Genomic DNA, 21,586 nt, shown 5'->3' with positions numbered 1-21,586 from the left:
TGTAGTTTAACAGACTTAACACACACGCTGCACAATCCTTTTATGTAGTCGAATCGATAGTCGAAAACTAATACTACCATTTTTTTTATATTTATTTGTATTGTTTTTTATTTAATTTGTTCTTTATCCTAAAGCATAAGTAATTAGTGTCTAAACTTAAATATATGTTTATGGGTTTGTAGTATGTAGTATCTGATGGATTTGCAAATGTACATTCGGCGGAGAGGTGAGGGGATAACTTAGAGGGCTAATATTTTACAAGTTATATTTAAAGCAGGCAGTTTGCCAGTAATTACTATAGGTCGTTAAGAGTAGTTGCGTATTAAAATAGGGCTACGGTACACTATGATTGGTAAAATTAAAACGGTGGCCACGCCCCGAGCTGATTGAAGCGATCGTCATCGTCATCAGCACGATTTTCTCCCCATTATCCACAACAGATGTCGAGCGACCGGCCATCGCCATCGCTCATGGCTGCAAAACCAATCGACAGAAATTGAGATCAATTTAGCAATGACTGAACTATTTGGCTGATTGATTGATTGATTGAATGCATGAAGATCGACGTGGTATGAGTGTTTGGAATTTGGTCGAAACTTGGTTTGGTTCGAAAGATTCAAATTGATTGGCAGTTGACTGAGTTGGTGGTGCTTGTGCTTGTTGTGGTTGCGGTTGTGTAGTGGGAATTGGAGTTCGAGTTTGAGGTTGAGTTCGAGTTCGAGTTGGAGGTGTTTGTGGAAGCGACGGTGGAGGTGATGCTCGAGATGCTCCGCCGATTGCGAGGCCTGGCGGCTCTTTGCGATCGACAATGCGCTAAATGTTATTCTTTCTCGCTGCGGATCATGATCTTTTTCTGCACCAGCTTGCGTACCTGTTGCGTTGTGGGTTGTGACACGCCGCCCTGCTGCTGCTGCTGCTGCATACCGCTCACCGTTGGCAAGGTCGTGGTGGTCTGCGTTATGGTCATCACCTCAGCTGGCCCTGATGTGGGCCCAGCGATGCTGGTGTGCTGCTGTTGTTGTTGTTGTTGTTGTTGTTGTTGTTGTTGTTGTTGCTGCTGCTGCTGCTGTTGTTGTTGCTGCTGTTGTTGCTGCTGCTGCTGGACAACTGCCAGAAGATTTCCACCGGCAGTGGTCTGGAGTCGGACGGGACTAGCATTTTGCCGCTGATTGTGCTGAAGGGCAGCAATCAGAGTTTGCTGCGTGGTCTGGCCCCCAGCCGCCACTTTCAGGGTGCTGGCAATGCCCGGACTACCCACGTGAGTGCGCAAATTGCCGGCAGCAAGGGCCTGGGCAGAGGCGGCCGATACCACCTGCAAGAGCGGAGAGGAGTGTTGATTGATTCCTCTAGAGGAATTCTTGGAGAGGTAACCTACCTGGATGGTCTGGCGCTGATTAGCCTGCGAGGCCACCGACACGGGAATTACCCGTCCGACACTTGTCTTGCCCAGCACCAGATTAGTGGTGGCCAGCGTCCCCTGCTGCCCGCTGCGCATCACCTGTTGGATCTGCTGCACCGTCACCGAGCTGGGCAGCGTCTTGGTGTTCTGAATGTGCAGCAGCTGTGCCTGGACACTGCCTCCACCGGTGGTAGTCACCTTCTGTTGCTGCTGTTGGCCGGCAACCGTTGGCAGCGTTCCTCCACCGGACACGGTCACGCCCCCCGACTGCTGCTGTTGCTGCTGTTGTGGCTGTGGACCGGACACAATGTTGGTGGCCGTTGGCTGGCCGCTGGCGCTGACTAGCTGCGTCATTCGGCTGATCTTGCGCGGCATCGTCAGCTGTTGCTGCATCTGCAGATGCCGCATCTGGTTGGGCATGGTAACCTTGATCTGGCTTCCGGGCTTCAGCTGCGGCAGGGGGATATTCACGCTGCCTGCCTGCACGGTCGGTCCCGTGGCCGAGACGGTGACTCCTCCCGCGCTCACGCTACTCCCGCTGGCGGCCGCCGCCGTGGAGGCCTTCACCAGCGATGCAATCTGCTGCTGGGTGACCTGCTGAGGCTGTCCCTGACCCTGACCGGCCACTGGCAGCTGTCCCTGCTGCTGTTGCTGTTGCTGAGCGGCTGTTGTGGTGGTGAAAAGGGCGCCCGTAGCTTGCTGGGCCTTCTGGGCGGCCAAAATGTTGTGTCGCTTGACCAGAAGCATATCTCCGGCCCCCGCCGAAGTGGTGCTGCCGTCCGCTGATATCACCTGACGCTGCAGTCCCTGCTTGCTGGCCATTTGCTTGATGAACTGCGTCCGGGCCTGGCCGTGCATTTGAACACTGCTAACGACGTTGCCCGCCTGCACGGTGCCAGCTCCCGGCATTCCTGAGACGGCAACCTTCTGGCTGGTCACATGGGTGGGCATGCCGCTGGCCTGGATTATGGTGCCCGCAGTCTGCACCAGATTGGCGGTGGCTACTCCGCCGCCAGCTGCCCCGCCACCGGGAGCCGGCTGCGTTTGCAACACCTTCAGGCTGCGCTGGCGATACAGCTGGATGTGCGCACCTCCTGGCTGCTGGGTGCCCGGAATGACCGTTGTTTTGCCGCCCTGCTGAAGGGCAGTCACCGGAATGCCCTTGGCAGTCACCAGCTGCGTCTGTGTGGCTGGGGATGTGGGCACTGCGGCCAGACGAAGCTGCGTCTGGAACTGGGCGGGACTGACGCCCTGGCCGAGATTGGGCATGGACACAATCGACTGTCCGGCTGCATTTGTGCGCTGCTGCAGCGTGTTTCCCGTGGAGGCGGACACAATGCGCTGACCTCGCAGCATGGCGGTGTTCAGGGTGGTCACAGACGTGGTCTGCTGCTGCTGTTGCTGCTGCTGATTGGCAGTGGTAGTCAGCACGGAGCCCACAGTGGGCAGTGTGCTGACGGAGACGACCTGGGGCAGGCTCTGGGTCTGCACAATGCTTCCCAGTTGGGGGGCACTGTTTACCGGGAGCGTTGTCTGGGACGATATGGACACGATCTGAGCTGCGGACCCAGACTGCGTCTGAACAACGGACGGCAAGCTTTGCACGGGCGTTGTCAGCACCACACTGACGCTGGATTGGCCCGGGTTGGCAGCGGCCGACTGTTGGGCCAGCTGCTGCAGCTGTCCAGCCGTCAGGTTGGAAGAGCTTCCCACAATTGTCTTCACCAGCTGCTGCGTGGTGGACTGCGGTCCTTGTGCCGGGTGGGTGCGCAGCTGCTGCTGAGGCTGGTGCAGCAGAATGGCTGTCTGTTGGCCGGGCGAAACGTTGGCGCTGGTTAGGTGCTGGATTTGCAACTGCTGCAGCTGCCCGGCGGAGGGAACCGACACCGTTGTGTTTGCGTTGATGGGCTGCTGCTGTTGCTGCACCAGTTCCACAGTCTGTTGTTGCTGCTGCTGCTGTTGTACGGGCAGTGTTTGGGGAACGGGTGGAGCTATGGCCAGCTGCTGTTGCTGCTGCTGTTGTTGTTGCTGCTGGGGCTGCTGTGGGATTTGCGGCGCCTGCTGCTGTTGCTGCGGTTGATGTTGTTGCTGCTGTTGTTGCTGCTGCTGTTGTTGCTGATGTTGTTGCTGCTGCTGCTGTTGAGACTGTGGCGGCGGCAACTGCTGACCACCACGTTGCTTCTCGCGGATCTTATTGGCCTTCATCGCCGCAATATTCTGCGGAGGCACGGGCTGGTCGTAGTTCTGTATGCCAAACTCCTGCAGTACCTCCATGTGCTTGGGATTCATCAGGCTGGGGGCACTGAACTGCCGCTTCGGGGGTGGTGCCTTCTTCAGGTAGGCCGTCTTGATGCTGTCGAATCTGGAACGCATGACCTTGTAGAAGGAGGCGTTGTTGTCGCTGGCATAGAGCTGGGTGGTGCGCAGATAGCGCAGCGGGCTCTTGAGGTACTCGGTGCGCAGGGTGGGCTTGAGCTTTTTCTGCTTCTTGGGACTCTCCACCACCTTGCCCTCCTCACGCGGCTGAATGTGGGTCTCGTAGCGGTAGCGGCACTGCCTGGCCGAGCGGTACGTCTTCGAGCAGAAATTGACCATCTCCGAGACGAGGTCCCAGTTGGGCGTCTGGCCAGGCGCCAGCTGGACAAGGCTGCAGGGCAGGCCCTGCAGATTGACCAGCACGTGCAGTATGGCAATGTCCTCGAAGATGCACCACTCGCTCATGGCCTCCGGCTCGGTCAGTGGCTTGACGGGCACCTGTGGTTTCATGCCCAGCACGGGGGAGTTGGGCTTAAAGCTGCCGCGGAAGCGCTGGTTCTTCAGTTCACGACGCAGCCGCGACAGCTGCGGCGTGGGACGATCGAAAAGCGACTTGGGCGGCGCACAGTTGTCCTCCCGTCGCATTTTGTTGGGTCGCCGATTGCCGTCGTAGCCGGCCTCGGAGCGCGACCGTTTGTTCTCCTTGCGCACGTAGACGGGCGGCAGGTCCAGCTCCGCGATGGGCACTAGGTCGTACATAAACGACAGCGAGTGGTCGATGTAGATATCGTTATCATTGTCCTGCGGTGGCGTGGGCGGGCACCACATCTGCACATTCCCGGAAGAAGATATCATCAGATTAATATGATTTATAATCAGACAAGGCAATGCTAACTCCGAGCTGTCGGAGACTTGATCCACTTACCGGCATCTGTTCCATGGTGTTGCGTGATATCCAGACCTGGACCCGGGGCACAAGCAGAGGCAGAAGCAAGAAAGTTAAAGAAAAGAATACACGTTCCACATTATTTTCATGATATAGAAACTCTGTTTTGGTGTTGGCTTAGAAACTATTTTCATTTGATTTGATTTGAATTGAATTGAAAATTTGCTAATTGATAGGCGTTGTAGCTTTCATTCCGAACAGTTTCTTCTTTCTATCTTTCGTAGTTGTAATTTGATTCGGTTTTAATTTCTCTTTCTCTATGGCAAGAACTTCTTAAAGGGACGCGGACGTGGAAAGAACAGATCTCAGACAGAGAGAGAGGTAATGAGATTTGCGGATATTGCGACACCAAAACAGAATTCTACATTTCTTTGGAGAAAATAATATTTAACAATCTTTGAATGGAGATTTACGCGCTTATTCTTTTCCAACTTTGTGCAATTGTCTCTTCTAAATGGAATGTTGGGGCTACCGCACGAAATGTGTCCGTAAATAAAAACCACAACGTCTTTGAGTTTTGAATTAGTTTCCGTTTCGTTTTCTTGTTTTTTGTTTGTTTGTTTGTTTTTTTTAGATAGATCTATATAGTTAATCCATCTTTATTTTTACAATGGAACGCACGATTTGAGTTCTGGTTTATTTTGTTAGTCAATTCTAGTCTTAAGTTTGTTAAGATTTCGTTTTGCTTTCGTTAAGTTAAGAGTACAAAATAAATTATCAAATGCAAAATTCGTAAACACTAGATTACAGGTATACCTCGCGTCTTACGAACTAAAACAGTTTTTGGGGTTGTCCTACATCTGTTGGCCCTCTCTCCCCCCCCTTCCCCACAAACAGAGTTCTCATGATGATGCTGATAAGTATGAAATCTTTTATGATTTTAACGCGTGGAGACTTGAGAGTGGCTCATTATTTTTACATCTATAATATATATGGTATATCTATGTACAATCTACTGGCTCTATTCATTCCTATGGAGTGTCTCCCGATCCCCACCCCCCCTGGCTATCCTAACGATCCAAGTGAATTTGTTATCCTAGAATTATCTGCCACTAACTAATCTTAGCCCATATCTATAGTGTGTATGCATGATAGAAGGAAACTTGTTACAGTCTATAAATACTCGTTCTTTAAACAGCTCGAGGATGCATGATGGACAGACGACACGCTCGCTCGCTCCTCCTCTCCTCTCTCTCTTTGAGGAAGATTCACCAACTAAAACGCACACAACACACAGCCCATAGCTAGCTGGTCTGGCATGTAATACTACAGGTAATACTGACAAACATTCGTTGTTATCACCGATTCGTTGTGCCACTTGAAGAGGAGGCTGCTCCTGAGGCGGCTGATTGGGCTGCAGAAGCAGGGAGCGGCGTGGATCGTATCATCACTTTGGGCACCTTGGTTATCCACGGATGCAGCGTTCCAACCGTGTTTTTGTGCTGTGTTAAAGGCTTGTTGTTGACGGGCTTGGTGTTGCTGTCAACCGTGTTGCCTATTCGCTTCACCGCTTCCCTGCGCCTGGGCTCACTGTGCGTCTCACGGGGCGTCGGCTCGATCTTCTTGGCGCTTTTGTTTGAGCCACTGCGGTTAAGGGTGCTCGCCACGGGACTCATGTCCAGGGACCACAGATTGATCTTCACAGAGCCGCGAGATCGAGTGCGGGGCGTGTGTCCAACAGCTTCGCTCTCATCGCTCTTATCCGACTGTTGCTGTTGCTGCTGCTGCTGCTGAAGGATTTTTCGCTCTTTGGCCTCGACCAAGGGATCATTGGGTTGGTCATCAGTGTCCGACTCCTCGCTCACGTTGTAGTATGTGGAGCTGGTCATGGTAGTGTCTTGCACTTGATCATGGGCACTCCAGCCATCCAAGCTGGCATTTGATTCACCCTCGCCTCCGGCTGTGGCATAGCTGCTCGACTTTCCATCCGCATTCGAGTCATCGGAGAGAATCTCAACGTGCATTTCCTCCTCCTCCTCCTCCACCTCTTCATCTTCATCATCATCCTCATTAGCCCCGTTCCCTTTGTCGCTTAGGGATTCAGTTTGCGTGGTCTCCTCCAAGACCGATGCCTTATCGTCTTCATCTTCTACACTCGCCTCATCCTCATCCTCCTCCTCATTATCATCGTCTTCATCTACCACACTAACTTGATCCTCTTCATTTTCAGAAGTATTGTCCTCCTCGTCCCCATCCTCATCTTCATCGTCGCTTTCTATAGCCAGAGGAACAGCTATTGTCGCTCTTCTCGCCAACAGCCTTCGCCGAGAAGCGGTCGACACAGACACAGAGCTGCTGTCTCCACGCACTCGCTTGGGGGGCGTGGTGGTGCTCGAACTACTGCTCCCTTGACTACACTTGAGGTTGGGCGTTTTCATCATCTTGCTCATGGCTATGTTGGCCGAAAGCCGCTTGGGACGCTCTCCGGCGATCGCAGGAGAGTCCTCCTCCGCAGCTGCAACCAGACCTGCGGCCAGGGCTGTGCGTGTTGTCTTTCTAGTGGGCGGCGTATGGATGTTGGTGACATGGACACCCAGAGAACGGAGTCGCGTGCACCGTCCGACAGTCGAGCCGCTCTTGCCCCCAGTCGTCAGCCTCTTGCTGTTACCTGTCCCTGTCCCTTTCCCTATTCCTGACCCCGACGCCGACACTACTGGAGCACTCACATTGAGGCTGACACGACGCCGGCATGAAGTCTGCGCCGGAGTACTGGTCGCTGGCGGCACTGATCTCTTTTGTCCCCTGCCACTGTTGCTACTAATACTCCTGCTCAGCTGCTTCTGCTGACCCTGCCTGTTGCGCTGAGACCTAGTGGCTAGGGCTCGCTTCTTGGATGAATGGGAATCTTGTTTGGAATTAACATTAACCTGATTACTCGAATCCTTGCGACTGTAGGTGAGCAGCTCCTCCGGCTCGGCTTCCGGCTTTAGCAGCTCCTCCTCCTTCTGCATAACAGCCAGTCGATTGGCCTCCCATTCCCGCTTCTGTGCCTCCAGCTCGGCCTCCGCGGCACGCAGTTGTTCCGCCGTCCAGGCAGCTCCAGTAGCCTCCACGAAGCGCATGGCATAGCGTTCCACCGGCGACAGCTACAGGTGTGGGAGGGAAATGTAATAATTATTAGTACACGACACAGATCTGGATCCATCAACATTTAAGGACATTGCAATGTTAGACGTTGAGTGATATAATCGAGCGTGGGTAGTCGCTTCGACTATGTCTGAACGTCTACTCCCCGAAGGGAAGTTTCTCTCGGCAATGCTCGCTGCATCGAAAGCGCATCTTGATACGGTATTCAATATAAATTGCAAGCGCTGCCATACCTCTCATCCATCAACCTGTCAATCAATAATCACAACTCACCTGCTTGACAAGATTCTGCATGTCCAGATCGGCCTTGCTCATCTCAACCTGAGAGGAGCCGGCGACTGCCTCAGCGTTGGCATCATCCGCAATGGGAATATTCTCATCGAACTCGGCCAGATCTGCGGCCACCTCGGCCTTGGCCGTCTTGGTGGCCAGCACATCCTGCTCATCCTCGGCGGCGGCAAGAGCATGCTCAAATGCTCGCAGCGACTGTTTCTCCGTTTCCACAACGGCGGTCGCGGTCGTCGTCGCCGTCGTTGTCGTGACAATCTTCTCCTCGGACTTGATGACTTCCTGGGGAGGCGTGGTGGTCTCGTCCTGCTCGGTCTGGTCCATTGTGAAGAGATCTTTGATGGTGGAGCTCTTGAAGAAGGTCGTGGTGAAGTTGCCCCCCTCGATGGCCATGTCGCTAAGCATTCGCTTCTGATTGGCCTTCTTCAGTATGTTCACCTCAATGGTCTTCTCGGACACAAGGCGATATATGTGCACGTCGCGTGTTTGCCCAATGCGATGGCAACGATCCTGTGCCTGGGCATCCATGGTGGGATTCCAGTCCGAGTCGTAGAAGATGACAGTATCGGCGCCAGTCAGATTGATGCCAACGCCGCCCGATCGTGTGGATAGAATGAAACAGAATATCCGCTTGTCCCCGTTAAAGCGCTCCATGAGGATCTGACGCTGCTCGACGCGCGTCGAGCCATCTAGTCGCAGGTAGATGTGACCATGGTGGTTGAGGAAGGCCTCCAGCACGTCCAGCATCTTGGTCATCTGGGTGAATATCAGCACACGATGGCCGTCGACCTTCAGCTGCCTTAGCAGACGATCCAGGGTCTGCAGCTTGCCGCAGTCATACTGAATGAGCCGCGGATCCGGAAACTGTGTGGTCATCGCCGAGATAATTGGATGCAGAAGGGCCAGCTTTGGCAGCAGGGCCTGCCCCACCCTGTTCTCGATCTGCCGCTCGCACTGCCAGTGCGTGGAGGATAGATTCTGGACGTATCGACGGATTAACGGCGCACACACCGAAGGAACATAAATCACAAAGTTGCTAAAGATCGGAGCTAATTCCGCACACCTCTGCTCAAAGGTCTTGAGCAGGTGATTAAGGGACCAGCCGTCGCGATGGACCATCGCCGTGCAGCAGTTGGAAAAGCCCCGAGTCTGCCAGGTGGAACGTCGCAGGGTGCGTGTCGACTGCATGCATCGCTGGATGGCCACGCGGCAGTCTGCGCCGTAGATGGGAGTGGCGTCGGTGCGCCGACGATTGATCGTGGCCATGCGCTTGAGCGAGGCCAGACGCTGCTCCTTGCGCATCTGTATGAGTTCCTGCACTTTGTAGGGATCTTCTGCTTCCTCCTCATCCTGCTCCTCATACTCTGTGCTCCCATTGGCTATGGCCTTCTTCTCCGCCGTGCTTTTCACATGCGTGGCCAGATCCCTTAAAATGGGCTCCTTGGTTAGCTGCTGAGATGTTAATACTGTACCCGTGGCCGATGACCCCGTTATGCTGCTGGCGGACGTTACAACGGTCGGTGCGACAGACGATGGCGACGACGATGTCTTGCTGGTGAGAGTCAAGCGGGCACCAGCTCCTCCGGCACTTGTGGCTGGCGTGAGGTAGAAAAAGGGTTTTCCATCCTGCATCGTCTTTGCCACCTTGGCTGGCGTGGGGGCATTCATATGGGAGCGTGCGCTTAGCATCTTCGAGTTGGCCAAGACGTTTAGCGATGCCCCTGGAGAGGATGTCAATCCCATCGGCGTCGTCGTTGTCGTCGGCGGCGTAGTCGTTGTCACTAAACAGCTGTTGATCACAACCGGCTTGAGGGACATATTAATGGGGTTAATGGAGCCACTGACACGCTTCAAGAACCGTCCACTGGGCAAGAGGCTACTCATTGGCACAATTTTGGAGCCCTCCAGCCGCATGGACGGACTGGCGCCCACTCGCACCGCATTAAATTTGAGCCGTTGGGCCAGCTCCGCACTTCGCACTCGTATGTGGAACCGGTACTTGCCATTGGGGCAGCGCGGTGGCGGCTGTGGGGCGCTGTCGATCTCCTCGATCAGCTTGCGTGGCGGTGCGAGCAGGCGGCACTTGTGCGACACGTATGCGGTCAATGTTTCCTCCAGATGCAACAGCAAGAGATTCACAGTTTCCAGATTGATTTGCTAGAGGTAGAGGGTAGAGAAGAATTCCATTCGGTTAGGATATTCGTATTTGGACAACTGCAACTGCTGGGGGGAAAAGCTACTGGATTGAATCAGACAAATGCCTCGCAAATGCGAACATCCTGGGACAAGTTTACGACCCGCTCCAAAATAGATTGAGCCCAACTTTCAGTGACAGTTTATCATCATTTTCAATCAAAGGTGGCTAAAAGACGTAAAGGTTTGGGGTAGCCTGCAACCTGTGGACTCACCGTGAACGGATCATACTCCATAATGTCGCAGACGAGACGCGGCGTGTGAAATGTGATGCCCTCCATTTGAAACGGCGATATGATGGGACGCACTTCAAACATGTTCGGATGATTGCACACCTTCCGCAGCTGCATCAGCACATTGATTACGCTCAGTAGATTGCCCGTCTGCAGGGTTTCCCTCGTTCTGTAATAGCAAAAGGAATACAAATTACAAATCGAATTAGATGGTCGCAATTGATTGCACTTACTTGGAGCGACTCATGAAATCCTCGTACAGATAGCGCTGGCGATTCGACAGACGGCACATGACCACATGCTCGTACTTCTTTGGCATTTGCTTCTCCACCTCCTTCTTGAGGCGTCGCAGCAGGAACGGACGAATCACCTGCAAGAAGATACGAAGAAGATGCTACATTAAGCTTCGAACCATATAAATGATAATAGAGGTGAAATAGTGTAAGGAGCGTTTTCAATGTGATCTCCAATGGTTTGGAGTTTGATCACATGGATAAGACGCTCCTCTCCCACTTTGATTTAGCAAACTAACAAATTGTCATCACATGTGGATTGTATTCAATGTAACACAGAGTGCGTTTGCCTTAATTGGAATAAGAATTAGAATTTAATACTCGAATGTGCGATGCGTTTTCAATGTGATAATCTTGGTTGTAGATCCACCACATGGATAAGACGCACCTTTCCCACTTTATCTAGCAAACTAACAAATTGTCATCACATGTGGATTGTATTCAATGTAACACAGAGTGCGTTTGCCTGAATTGGAATAAGAATTAGAATTTAATACGCGAATGTGCGATGCGTTTTCAATGTGATAATCTTGGTTGTAGAATCACCACATGGATAAGACGCACCTTTCCCACTTTATCTAGCAAACTAACAAATTGTCATCACATGTGGCTGTAATTCAATGTGACACAGAGTGCATTTGCCTGAATTTGATTAAGAATACTCGAATGTGCGATGCGTTTTCAATGTGATAATCTTAGTTATAGATCCACCACATGGATAAGACGCACCTTTCCCACTTTATCTAGCAAACTAACAAATTGTCATCACATGTGGCTGTAATTCAATGTGACACAGAGTGCATTTGCCTAAAAATATCCGAAAGGTGTTGGTTTTATACTGTTCACAATGTAAACGGACAAGAGTTGTCAATGGATCTCCGATCACTTTGCTATTGAGAGAAGTTCTCTCTGGCACACATCTACGATTTTCAACAGCATTTAATGGGCTGGCAAGAAAACGCTTTTAGGTGCTGCTGCTATACACGGGTGGTATCATTTGTAGCCAGCTTAATGTGATTCTGCTGCCATCGATGGGGCAGAATCACTTGCAACTGAGCCTTGCTATGGCACACATCTACGATTTTCAACAGCATTTAATGGGCTGGCAAGAAAACGCTTTTAGGTGCTATTGGGATCGAAACTTCCGACTATGTTCTAAAATGAATGTTCACAACGTAAACGGACAAGAGTCATCAATGGATCTCCGATCACTTTGCTATTGCGAGAAGTTCTCTCTGGCACACATCAACGATTTTCAACAGCATTTAATGGGCTGGCAAGAAAACGCTTTTAGGTGCGGCTATCGTTCCCGCGTGACAAGCTGTGACCCTAAACCCTGTATCTGAACCCTTGATCTTGTGATAAAATATTCATACCTTGTGCAGACGCGTTATCAGAGTCTCGTTGTATTCCATGTTTCCCTCGATCATGCCGGTCATCGGATTGGAGAACCACTCCTTGAACTCGCGGTGAGAGGAGAACACATAGGGCATGAGGAAATGCATCAGAGACCACAGCTCCATTAGGTCATTCTGCAGCGGGGTTCCCGTCAACAACAGGCGTCTATGGGAGAAGAGACATAAAATATTAAATGATTATTTCGAGTGCACTCGATAAAAGTGTGGGAGTAGGTGGTGTTGGTGGTTGGGCTGTCTCAGAACAAGGCCACAAGCATTCTAGGGCGGGATTAGCATGCTCTGTTTTAGTATGCGGCATTATAACGATATTAATTTTAGCACCCAAGCGTAGTCCCCATACTAGTTAGCAGTCGCATGGTTACTGATTTTTGGTGCGTTTTGGGCAGGCAAATATAACAAAACAAAAACGAAGAACTGATGGGACTAACTCTACAAGAGGCTTTGTTTGGTGTTGGTGTAGTTTAGGGTTTACCTCTCTGTGGAAAAGTTGAGCAGCAGCTGCCACCGCTGCGACTTGAAGTTCTTGATGTTTTGGGCCTCGTCGAGGATAAGATATTTCCACTTTTTGCGGCGAAAACTCTGCTGATCCTGGACGACCAGCTTGTAGGAGGTAATGCAGACGTGAAAGGCGTTGGGCTTGGTCCACCCGACGCGCTTCAGCTTGCGCTCCTTCTGGGAACCGTAGTAGGTGAGTATCTTGAAGCCGGGACACCACTTCTTGAACTCCATCTCCCAATTGAGCATCACAGACGATGGCACCACAATCAGATGCGGTCCCCAGTTGCCCCTGGCGCAGGCAAGGTGAGCCAGTAGGGCAATCGTTTGAATGGTCTTCCCCAGCCCCATCTCATCGGCCAGGATGCCATTCAGCTTGCGCTCGTTCATCGTGACCAGCCAATCCAGTCCGATGTGCTGATACTCGCGCAGCGTATGCTTGAGCAGGAAGGGCACAGGAGTGACCACATTGGTGGATGACAGGGTGTTGCCCTTGGGCTGGAGACTCTCGGCGAGAGCGGCGGCATCATTGAGCATGTCGTCTTTATTAGCCCCAGCAGTAGCATCAGCTGCACTGGCATTGCCAGCTGTTAACGCTCCTGCTCCACCCGCTTCGGCGGTCTCATCTGTCAACAGACTCTTGAGGCCATCTTCCTGATCTTCCTCATCCACTTCAGTTTCGGTTTCATTTGTGGATAGATCTTCGTCGTCATCCTCTTCGCTGGCATCTACATCGCTGTTATCGGTAGACTCATCATCCACTGCCGTCGAGTCGTCATCCGAATCGAGTTCTGAGGCGCCACGAGGCTCCAGCTTTCGTCGCTTGGGACTGGGCGGCTGATCACTGATTCTGCCAGACTTGTACTTCTTCAGCAGCTGCTCAACCGGCAGGTCATTGTCGGCCTCCAGCTCATCGATCTCCCTTTGGTGATCGATCTCCTGCTCGGCCTCCTCCTGCTTGCTGATGGTGTTCTCATCGTCTTCGCTTGCCTCCTTCGCCTCAAACTCACTGTCGTTACTGTCCTCGCCCTCCTCGCCGACAGCCTCCGTGTTCACCGCAGCGCTGGTATGCTCCTCCTCCTTAATGAGCTTATCACGATTGTCCAGATATCCGGGGGGCAAATCGTTCAGGAAATCATCGAAATCCATTTCCGATTCCTTGGCGAGAGCCTTCACCTCCTCATTGACGTCCGCCGCCTCCTCCTCCGCCTTGGCAATAGTCTCCTCATCATCCTCAGAGCCAGACTCTGGTCGAAACTCAACTGCAAATGAATGGAGAATCGATAATTAGCAACCTGTTTAAATCTCCCAGCACTCGGTAAGAGGCAGCCAACACGATAGGTAAAAGCATCAGGCAAATGCCTCGCAAATGCGACCATCCCAGGTTAACATCGAAGCGTTCAAAAATAGACCACGACAACGTTTCAGTTTGTAGTTTATCATCACATGCTGATTCCACCGATTCTGCTGAAAGGAAAAGTTTTATTGGTAATATTCTTACCATCAGACTCCCGCTTGGGCGAGGTAAGGCGGCTGGAATTGAGGCTGAGGCTGGGTGTGTCGGCCGCCATGCTCTTGTTCATGCCCTCCACCAACTGTTGGGAGAACTTCTCGGTCTGGCCGACAATGAAGTTGAGATGCTGATCGAGGGCCTGCTTGCGTTTCTCTTCGATCTTCGTCTGGTGCTTGTACTCCACCAACTTTTCCACATTCGTCCAGAAGCGCTTCACCTCGCGGGCAATAAAGGAGGCCACTCGCTTCAGGTGCAGCTCTTGGGCCTTCTCGGCCCGCTGGGCCGCATTCGCCTTCTCCTGGAAGTACTTTTGAACCATCTTGGCGCACTTCTTAGCCGCATTCTTCTTCCATTTGCGCTCCTGGGCGAAATCAGCCGCCAGCCAGGTCATCTCCTCGAGAAGGTAGTCCCAGTGCGCCTTCGGTCGGCTCGGCTCCTGCAGCTTTGGCAGCCGCCGTTCAGTCCATAATCCCTCTCGCTGTAGTTCGGATATACGCTGCATCACGTACACCTCCTGCTTGGCCTTAAACGAAAACTCTTGCGCCGCACTGGTCGGTGTGCCCACGCCAGCCAGGGCAAGGCCTGGGCTAAGCAGGCTTCCACTTGGAGTGCCGGGCGTGATGGCTCCACTGCCGCTGCTCGTCGGACCATTACCCGTGTACAGCGGCGTCGTTGATGTGGCTGCCGTTGCGGCGGCTGCACTTCCACTTCCACTTGCGGCATTATTGTGACTCTGGGTGCGTCGGAGAGTCGTCGAACCGACTGCGGTACTGCAGGGTACCAGCGGAGTACCACCTTTGAATAGAAGCCAAAATAGGTTTGATTAACACATGGCCATTCAGCTGCAACTCAAGATCAAGTCATTAGGAGGTCCCCTCGTGGCATGCTGGAGGGTGGAGGTGCATCAATTACAAAAGATCTGGTCTACCAGGAAAGCAATAGGAATGAATGGAGTAAACATGAGAAAGAAACGCTTGCGAATCGGTTGCTAAACAAACAGAATAATAGATGGCAACTGCATGCAAAATTATTCCTAGTATGGTGCTCAGCACTAGCTGGGCCATCGATGCGACTCTGCATGCTCCGATTGGTCTTCCACACCGGTGAGGAAAACCACAGTCGAGGATCGGGCAGTCGCCAGTGGGCTTCTTTCGCACACATCATTGAGATTATCTGTAGCCAGTATATTATGATTCTGTTGCCATCGATGGGGCAGAATCACTTGCAACTGAGCCTTGCTATGGCACACATCTACGATTTTCAACAGCATTTAATGGGCTGGCAAGAAAACGCTTTTAGGTGCTATTGGGATCGTAACTTCCGACTATGTTCTAAAATGAATGTTCACAACGTAAACGGACAAGAGTCATCAATGGATCTCCGATCACTTTGCTATTGCGGGAAGTTCTCTCTGGCACACATCTACGATTTTCAACAGCATTTAATGTGCTGGCAAGAAAACGCTTTTAGGTGCTGCTATCCCCTACCCGGTGGTATCATCTGTAGACAGCTTAATGTGATTCTGTCATTGAGGGAATAGAATCACTTGCAACTGAGCCTTACTATGGCACACATCTACGATTTTCGAGAGCACTTAATGGGCTGGCAAGAAAACGCTTTTAGGTGCGGGACAACTAAATAACTAGATGCTTGGCTAAAGCTAGTGATGGGTAAAATGTGGGTGATCTGTGAGTGGTGAAGAAGCCCAACTGGTGGTGGGACAACCCCAATGGATAATGGATCATGTGAATATCAACGCGTTATCAAATGTTCTAAGTATGCTTAAGTTTGCTAACTTGCTTACAAATCAACGAATCAATCAAAATGTACATTCATCAATTATTCAATTCAGTTATTGATCAATTCAAACGTAAATCAAACTTTAAGCAGGTTTACCAATATCAATATCAATACCAATCCAAATCCAATCAATAACTAACTAAGGACAAAAGGACACCAATTCTAGGATGGAACGAATAAATAAATTAAACTTTAGGCACATCAATGAATGCACTACTTTGCTTGGAAAATTATAAAAGGCTTCAATCAATATTCAAGAATTAACAGACAAAATGTTTAGTTATATAAAAATTTCAATCAAAACGATAACGATCTTTTTTGATTTGCTGAGAGTATTATCATTTTTTGTTTTTTGATATTTTTGTAGTTTTGTTTTGTGTTTAGTTTGCGAACGATAAGCACCTGGCACCAAAGGTACAGAAGAATTTCCTACGGCAGCAGGAGGAGCGGGTATTTGACCGAATACCATACCGTGACGACCTCCTAAAGGTCTACCGGGTATGTGACCTATATTATAACGATAACGATACAATTATGGTGAGTTGAGAGTGAGTGCGTTATAGGAGGATGTACATAAGTATGTGGGGGGGCGGATTGGCAATTATGTGAGAGCGAGAACCAAATCATACAACACAAAACAAAAGAAAAAATACAGAATTCATAAATACAAAGTAAATGTGTTCCATATCCCAGTGGATCAAAAACAATATTATCTTAAAATGTTTGTAAACGTGTAAAAACCGCGAACGATGATTTAAGACTCGTCAAAAGTCATTTAGAAAATAATTTATGAGTGGTTAAAATCTTAATACTGTCAATGATTAATTTTTCCATTGTTTTCGAATCTTTTTTTTTTTATCATTTCCACACGTTTAAATAAAACTTTTAACCCACTGGGTTGTTAATTTAGTGTTTCTCTGTGTGTGTTTGTGTGTGAATAAACTAACAAAATTAGCAACAGAATTTTGCGAGTAGATACATATAGTTTTAGATGGCGGCCACAATATAAAGGTGTGTTATTTGTATATTTTTGGGTTTTTAGTGAGTGCAGGACGTGCGTTGGCAGATGGCACGATTCGGTAACGGTTAGGATTTGGGTTGCGCTTTCGGTTACAGGAGTTCGAGTTGGTATGCAGTTGGCTAAAGTTTTTGGCATTGATTTGACAATTTCAATTTTGCATTAACAGAAGAATAACGAAATGGAATCAAAACAAAACGAAAAATATACAGTGGCGGAAAAAATAATAGAAACGACAGGCGATTCACACTTGAATCCAAATATTTCTATTTTGGTGAAAGATGTTTACATCAAAGCAAGTGTACTTTGTTGCAGGATATTAGGGCTTTATATAGGACCCTCTTTACGGCTCCTTTCGTAAGTTTTTTAGGTAGTGTAGCCTGATTTGTATGAAGACCACGCTTTTGTCTTGGAAAAAATAATAGAAACGCAGTCTAATTTGTTTCATAACTTTTTTTAAAACGGTTTAAATTGAAATATATTGGTAACAATTCATAAACTAACGGCCAAAGAAGATATAAAATAACTTTTCCCGTTGATCCGGTTGTGTTTGTTGTTGTTAGAGCTTCAGATTGGCTCGCGGAGGACATTGTGCGGATATTAACAGAACAAATATCCTTACACCAGGATATGAAGGTCACACAACGTCAGATAGTGTTACTATTCTAAAATGGGTTTAATAAAAGCTTTTCCGACGATTAAGGACAAAAAATAACGAAACACACGCGGAAGAATGCACGCAACATCGGCTTGGTTCGACACACCACCTTGTTCAAAAATCAAAAAAAAATTCTTTCTCTCTTTGGAAAATTTGAAAAACGATCTCAATGCATCGGTTAGTGGTCGTACTATATGACATAGGTTGATTTAGGTCGATAAAAAATTACACAAAGCTAAAGTGGATGTATATACTTACGAAAATGAGATTCAGATAGGTACTCAATGCCTCAAGGTGCATTTATTTCGTCCTGGGTACATTTGGTCGTGGGAAGTTGTATTAAGGTGCCTAATATGAGATTTCCTAACAAATCTGAGCAAATTGACTTTAGTTTCATTTGCCTACAGCACATTTTTTTTGACCATACGAAATAAATGCACCTTGAGGCATTGAGTACCTATCTGAATCTCATTTTCGTAAGTATATACATCCACTTTAGCTTTGTGTAATTTTTTATCGACCTAAATCAACCTATGTCATATAGTACGACCACTAACCGATGCATTGAGATCGTTTTTCAAATTTTCCAAAGAGAGAAAGAATTTTTTTTTGATTTTTGAACAAGGTGGTGTGTCGAACCAAGCCGATGTTGCGTGCATTCTTCCGCGTGTGTTTCGTTATTTTTTGTCCTTAATCGTCGGAAAAGCTTTTATTAAACCCATTTTAGAATAGTAACACTATCTGACGTTGTGTGACCTTCATATCCTGGTGTAAGGATATTTGTTCTGTTAATATCCGCACAATGTCCTCCGCGAGCCAATCTGAAGCTCTAACAACAACAAACACAACCGGATCAACGGGAAAAGTTATTTTATATCTTCTTTGGCCGTTAGTTTATGAATTGTTACCAATATATTTCAATTTAAACCGTTTTAAAAAAAGTTATGAAACAAATTAGACTGCGTTTCTATTATTTTTTCCAAGACAAAAGCGTGGTCTTCATACAAATCAGGCTACACTACCTAAAAAACTTACGAAAGGAGCCGTAAAGAGGGTCCTATATAAAGCCCTAATATCCTGCAACAAAGTACACTTGCTTTGATGTAAACATCTTTCACCAAAATAGAAATATTTGGATTCAAGTGTGAATCGCCTGTCGTTTCTATTATTTTTTCCGCCACTGTACATCTTGTAACAGAAAATACAATTTCTTTTGGTCGAACAGTCGAACAAACACAACAAAAACACAAAAATAATGATAGCAATGAGAGGTTTGATTTGGGGGATCCATTGGATCCACTGAATTCATCAAATTTACCTTGCTGCGTTAACTGGACAACAGCGGCGGGTAGTTTTGTCGAAATGGCCACTGGTGTGGCGCCCACTGCTGGAATCTTGATCTCCGCCTCCGGTGGATGAACATTACCGCTTGCCTCGACTACACTGCTGCTTGTGGTGTTAGATATACTGCTTGCCGCTGTGGCTGCAGCTGCGGCGGGACTACTGCTGCTTCTGTTACTCGACTGGCTTGCTGTTGCTGCTATCGCTGCGGGAGTGATCGTTGTGTTGCTGCCAATCTTTTCTGGCAATTGAGATTGCGTATTCTGTGGGACAAGAGATAAGAGCTCTTTAGTATTCGGTTCAATAGAAAATCCATAGCGGAACCCTTGATAACAATATTCCATCAGACAAATGCCTCGCAACTGCGAACATCCTTTTAACAGCCAAAATCAATCAAAAATAGATCGATAATAGCGCTCAGTTGAGTTTTGACATCACTTGGCTAACTTATCTACGCATTCTAAGTAATTTTTGCTAACCGTTTTCGCTGTGCTATTGTTGCTTCCGTGCACCTGTTGTACAGTCGTCCCTGTGCTGCTTGTTCCGCTAACCACCGTTAGCGTCGTCTCCACTCTTGCTTGTTGCGTTGGTATTCCTTGGGATTGAGCCGCGCCGGCTGCCGCTGACGTGCTCGGTTTCTCCTCGTGTACCAGCTGATCTATACGATTTGCATTGCTGTAGCTGATGAATTGCGGGGTTGGTGTCTTTTTACGCCACGCAGGGTAGTCCATCATACTGCCGCCGTTTTGTAGGTAAAAGTATTCGGACACATTTTCAAGATGTCTGTGGAGTGAAATTTAAAGCGTGAATACGAATATTCCCACTATGTACTGCAAGGCGTTGATCGATTATACCTTTCCTTAAGAGTACGCAAAATTTGCAATTTCTGCTGCAGAATGCGCTTCTTGAGTGCATTCGAGTCCTGCAGGGCTTCCGAAGATACCCCACCGACTTCGCTGCTGGAGGCCACAGAAGCCGGCAGCAGGGAGCCAACGATATTGCTGCTGGCACTCCCGACAATGCTGCTCGCCTGACTCGAGTTCGGACTGTTGTCCAAACGCTGACGCTTGGCCTGCGGCGGCGAGGCGGAGGCTTCTATGATGCTCGTGGTGGCGGAGTAGGCGGATGAGATGAGTGTGCTGGAAGGTGGTGCTGCTACTGGCGTGGCTGCCGTTGCCTCTGTCGTTTGCTGTTGTGGCGGCAAGGGCGACAGCGGCACAGGCAGCTGCGCACTGGGCAGCTGCTGCTGTTGGTGTTGTCTACTGATGCTGCGGACTCCTTTCGGTTGCGCTGAATAGCGGGAAGCCGGTAGGGCTGCTGCTGATGTTCTATTGCTAGTCACTGTTGTTGTTGTTGTAGCCGCAGTTGTAGTTGTGTTCAATTTTGGGTGGGCAACTGATTTTTCCGTAGAGTGTAAAGTTACGCGGTCTGGCACAGCAGGAGGGGCCGGGCTTAGCCCTTCATGCCCCCCTCCTGCTGAATTACCTTCATTCATGTTTGAGACATCTGCAAGAACACCAAGACGATATGGATTACACTCACTTTTACTTTGCATTATCATTAATTTGGCGGGAAACATTCATTTGCCGGTTTCGGCCACGCGCCAGAAGAGCACATGCTCCGTCGGAAGCGGCAATATGCCTGTTAAAATTTTCCATTGCTAAAACTCTACATTTACATCATTATGTGAATCTGAAGTGTGGAGCGTAGTATTCGGGAAAGCAGAGCAATAAAATAAAAGTCATCCTCAAATGAGCTTATCACTCATTTTTCCCCTTTTCTGCACACAAACGCACCGAAAATGCAACTCTGTGTTTGCAAATAGCCTCGATTTTTCTTTCATTTATCTGACACACGCGTTTTCTAAAGCCATATTACGTGATTTAATACCACCACTTGCACATATAATTCATTCACATTTTATTCTAAGAATTGAATTCTTTTAAATTTCATGATATTCGAACTCCTAAAATCAGCAGCCATCTATCTCTCTTAAACACACAGCCACGTGCGAAAACGCGGCAGTCAGACAGAGACCACCATATATACGACATGGCGTCAGTTCTTTGTGTTGGTGTGCGCAGTTTCATACATTGGTCAGACATTTTTTTCACAATTTTTCTTATGCCTACCTCAGATGGGGAGAATTTTTAATCACAAAATATCCACATCTCTGCGATGCATCCTTGCAGAAAAGTTATGCGGACGCGTTGTAAATATCGTGCCGCACTCGATTATCACAAAATTAAACCGTATTTTCCGCTCTAAAAACTAAAATTAAATTATTTTTTCTGCGGAAAAGCGTGCGCACAATTTTTGAGAGACATTTGTAGTGTGACCGTTCATCAGTCTGATGATGACTTGGACAGCGTGACCACGAAATTATCGATAAAATATACTGTCGGGGCCTCGAAAATATACCGTAAAATATACCGAATCCTAAATAATTTTCTTCGTTTTTGATATTCTGATAAATATTACAAGCTAGTTGGGTTTCTCAGCACTAAAAATAGAATTTTAAACGATTGATGAATTCGTTTTCCACATGATTGGCTAGTTTTTATTTCTTTAAATTATCCCGAAGTTCATATGATTACCTTAAATGGACACCCTGGATGATGTTATATGATAGACCGAAATATAAATAT

The 21,586-nt window shown here is 48.7% G+C and overlaps 2 protein-coding genes and 13 non-coding genes across 21 annotated transcripts in view; 1 reads left to right on the top strand and 14 right to left on the bottom strand.

Moving 5' to 3' along the window:
• LOC117891784 (RNA-binding protein 8A) overlaps nucleotides 1-21,586 on the top strand; it is a 187,586-nt gene that overhangs the window by 66,357 nt on the left and 99,643 nt on the right. The gene's annotated exons all lie outside the window — the stretch shown is intronic.
• On the bottom strand, nucleotides 114-21,275 carry LOC117891761 (helicase domino). Of its 7 annotated transcripts, none has more exons than XM_034797380.1 (16): nucleotides 21,071-21,275; nucleotides 19,793-20,444; nucleotides 19,418-19,721; nucleotides 18,916-19,201; nucleotides 16,324-16,428; nucleotides 14,110-14,916; nucleotides 12,586-13,870; nucleotides 12,072-12,258; nucleotides 10,636-10,772; nucleotides 10,385-10,571; nucleotides 7,962-10,133; nucleotides 7,469-7,687; nucleotides 4,581-4,616; nucleotides 1,376-4,483; nucleotides 872-1,312; nucleotides 114-474 (listed from the first exon to the last, which is right to left on the bottom strand). In XM_034797380.1, exons 2-16 carry the CDS (start codon nucleotides 20,431-20,433, stop codon nucleotides 469-471), a joined length of 9,921 nt encoding a protein of 3,306 aa, XP_034653271.1. In that variant the 5' UTR covers nucleotides 20,434-20,444; nucleotides 21,071-21,275; the 3' UTR covers nucleotides 114-468. The 7 variants fall into 7 exon arrangements, with proteins under 7 accessions (XP_034653271.1, XP_034653269.1, XP_034653274.1 ...); XM_034797378.1 differs by having other exon boundaries at nucleotides 114-1,312; nucleotides 1,376-2,011; nucleotides 2,051-4,483; XM_034797383.1 differs by having other exon boundaries at nucleotides 114-1,081; nucleotides 3,362-4,483.
• On the bottom strand, nucleotides 10,219-10,328 carry LOC117892770. The gene has a single exon (XR_004648750.1). It is a non-coding gene; the product is annotated as a small nucleolar RNA Me28S-Am2589 (small nucleolar RNA).
• LOC117892779 lies at nucleotides 10,839-10,986 on the bottom strand. Its single transcript, XR_004648759.1, has one exon. It is a non-coding gene; the product is annotated as a small nucleolar RNA psi18S-841/snoR66 (small nucleolar RNA).
• On the bottom strand, nucleotides 11,018-11,162 carry LOC117892780. The gene has a single exon (XR_004648760.1). It is a non-coding gene; the product is annotated as a small nucleolar RNA psi18S-841/snoR66 (small nucleolar RNA).
• On the bottom strand, nucleotides 11,194-11,338 carry LOC117892777. Its single transcript, XR_004648757.1, has one exon. It is a non-coding gene; the product is annotated as a small nucleolar RNA psi18S-841/snoR66 (small nucleolar RNA).
• Nucleotides 11,359-11,503, bottom strand: LOC117892778. The gene has a single exon (XR_004648758.1). It is a non-coding gene; the product is annotated as a small nucleolar RNA psi18S-841/snoR66 (small nucleolar RNA).
• LOC117892784 lies at nucleotides 11,532-11,668 on the bottom strand. The gene has a single exon (XR_004648764.1). It is a non-coding gene; the product is annotated as a small nucleolar RNA psi28S-3316 (small nucleolar RNA).
• On the bottom strand, nucleotides 11,691-11,823 carry LOC117892781. Its single transcript, XR_004648761.1, has one exon. It is a non-coding gene; the product is annotated as a small nucleolar RNA psi28S-3316 (small nucleolar RNA).
• On the bottom strand, nucleotides 11,858-11,994 carry LOC117892786. The gene has a single exon (XR_004648766.1). It is a non-coding gene; the product is annotated as a small nucleolar RNA psi28S-3316 (small nucleolar RNA).
• LOC117892772 lies at nucleotides 13,952-14,060 on the bottom strand. The gene has a single exon (XR_004648752.1). It is a non-coding gene; the product is annotated as a small nucleolar RNA Me28S-Am2589 (small nucleolar RNA).
• Nucleotides 15,293-15,425, bottom strand: LOC117892785. The gene has a single exon (XR_004648765.1). It is a non-coding gene; the product is annotated as a small nucleolar RNA psi28S-3316 (small nucleolar RNA).
• On the bottom strand, nucleotides 15,460-15,596 carry LOC117892787. Its single transcript, XR_004648767.1, has one exon. It is a non-coding gene; the product is annotated as a small nucleolar RNA psi28S-3316 (small nucleolar RNA).
• Nucleotides 15,620-15,749, bottom strand: LOC117892783. Its single transcript, XR_004648763.1, has one exon. It is a non-coding gene; the product is annotated as a small nucleolar RNA psi28S-3316 (small nucleolar RNA).
• On the bottom strand, nucleotides 19,275-19,382 carry LOC117892773. Its single transcript, XR_004648753.1, has one exon. It is a non-coding gene; the product is annotated as a small nucleolar RNA Me28S-Am2589 (small nucleolar RNA).

Source organism: Drosophila subobscura, chromosome E, assembly GCF_008121235.1.
Source record: "Drosophila subobscura isolate 14011-0131.10 chromosome E, UCBerk_Dsub_1.0, whole genome shotgun sequence".
Lineage (NCBI taxonomy): Eukaryota > Metazoa > Arthropoda > Insecta > Diptera > Drosophilidae > Drosophila > Drosophila subobscura.
The sequence above is the reverse complement of the archived record's forward strand: the minus strand, read 5'-3'. Positions and strand labels throughout refer to the sequence as shown.

Excerpts from the sequence above, each read along its gene's own strand:
- LOC117891761 (XM_034797377.1), bottom strand. The coding sequence starts at position 20,433 with ATGAATGAAGGTAATTCAGCAGGAGGGGGGCATGAAGGGCTAAGCCCG. Across the intron at positions 14,917-16,323 it reads TTCTGTACCTTTGGTGCCAG|GTGGTACTCCGCTGGTACCC; the intron begins GTGCTTATCGTT and ends TTCTATTCAAAG. Across the intron at positions 12,259-12,585 it reads CTCAACTTTTCCACAGAGAG|ACGCCTGTTGTTGACGGGAA; the intron begins GTAAACCCTAAA and ends CTTCTCCCATAG.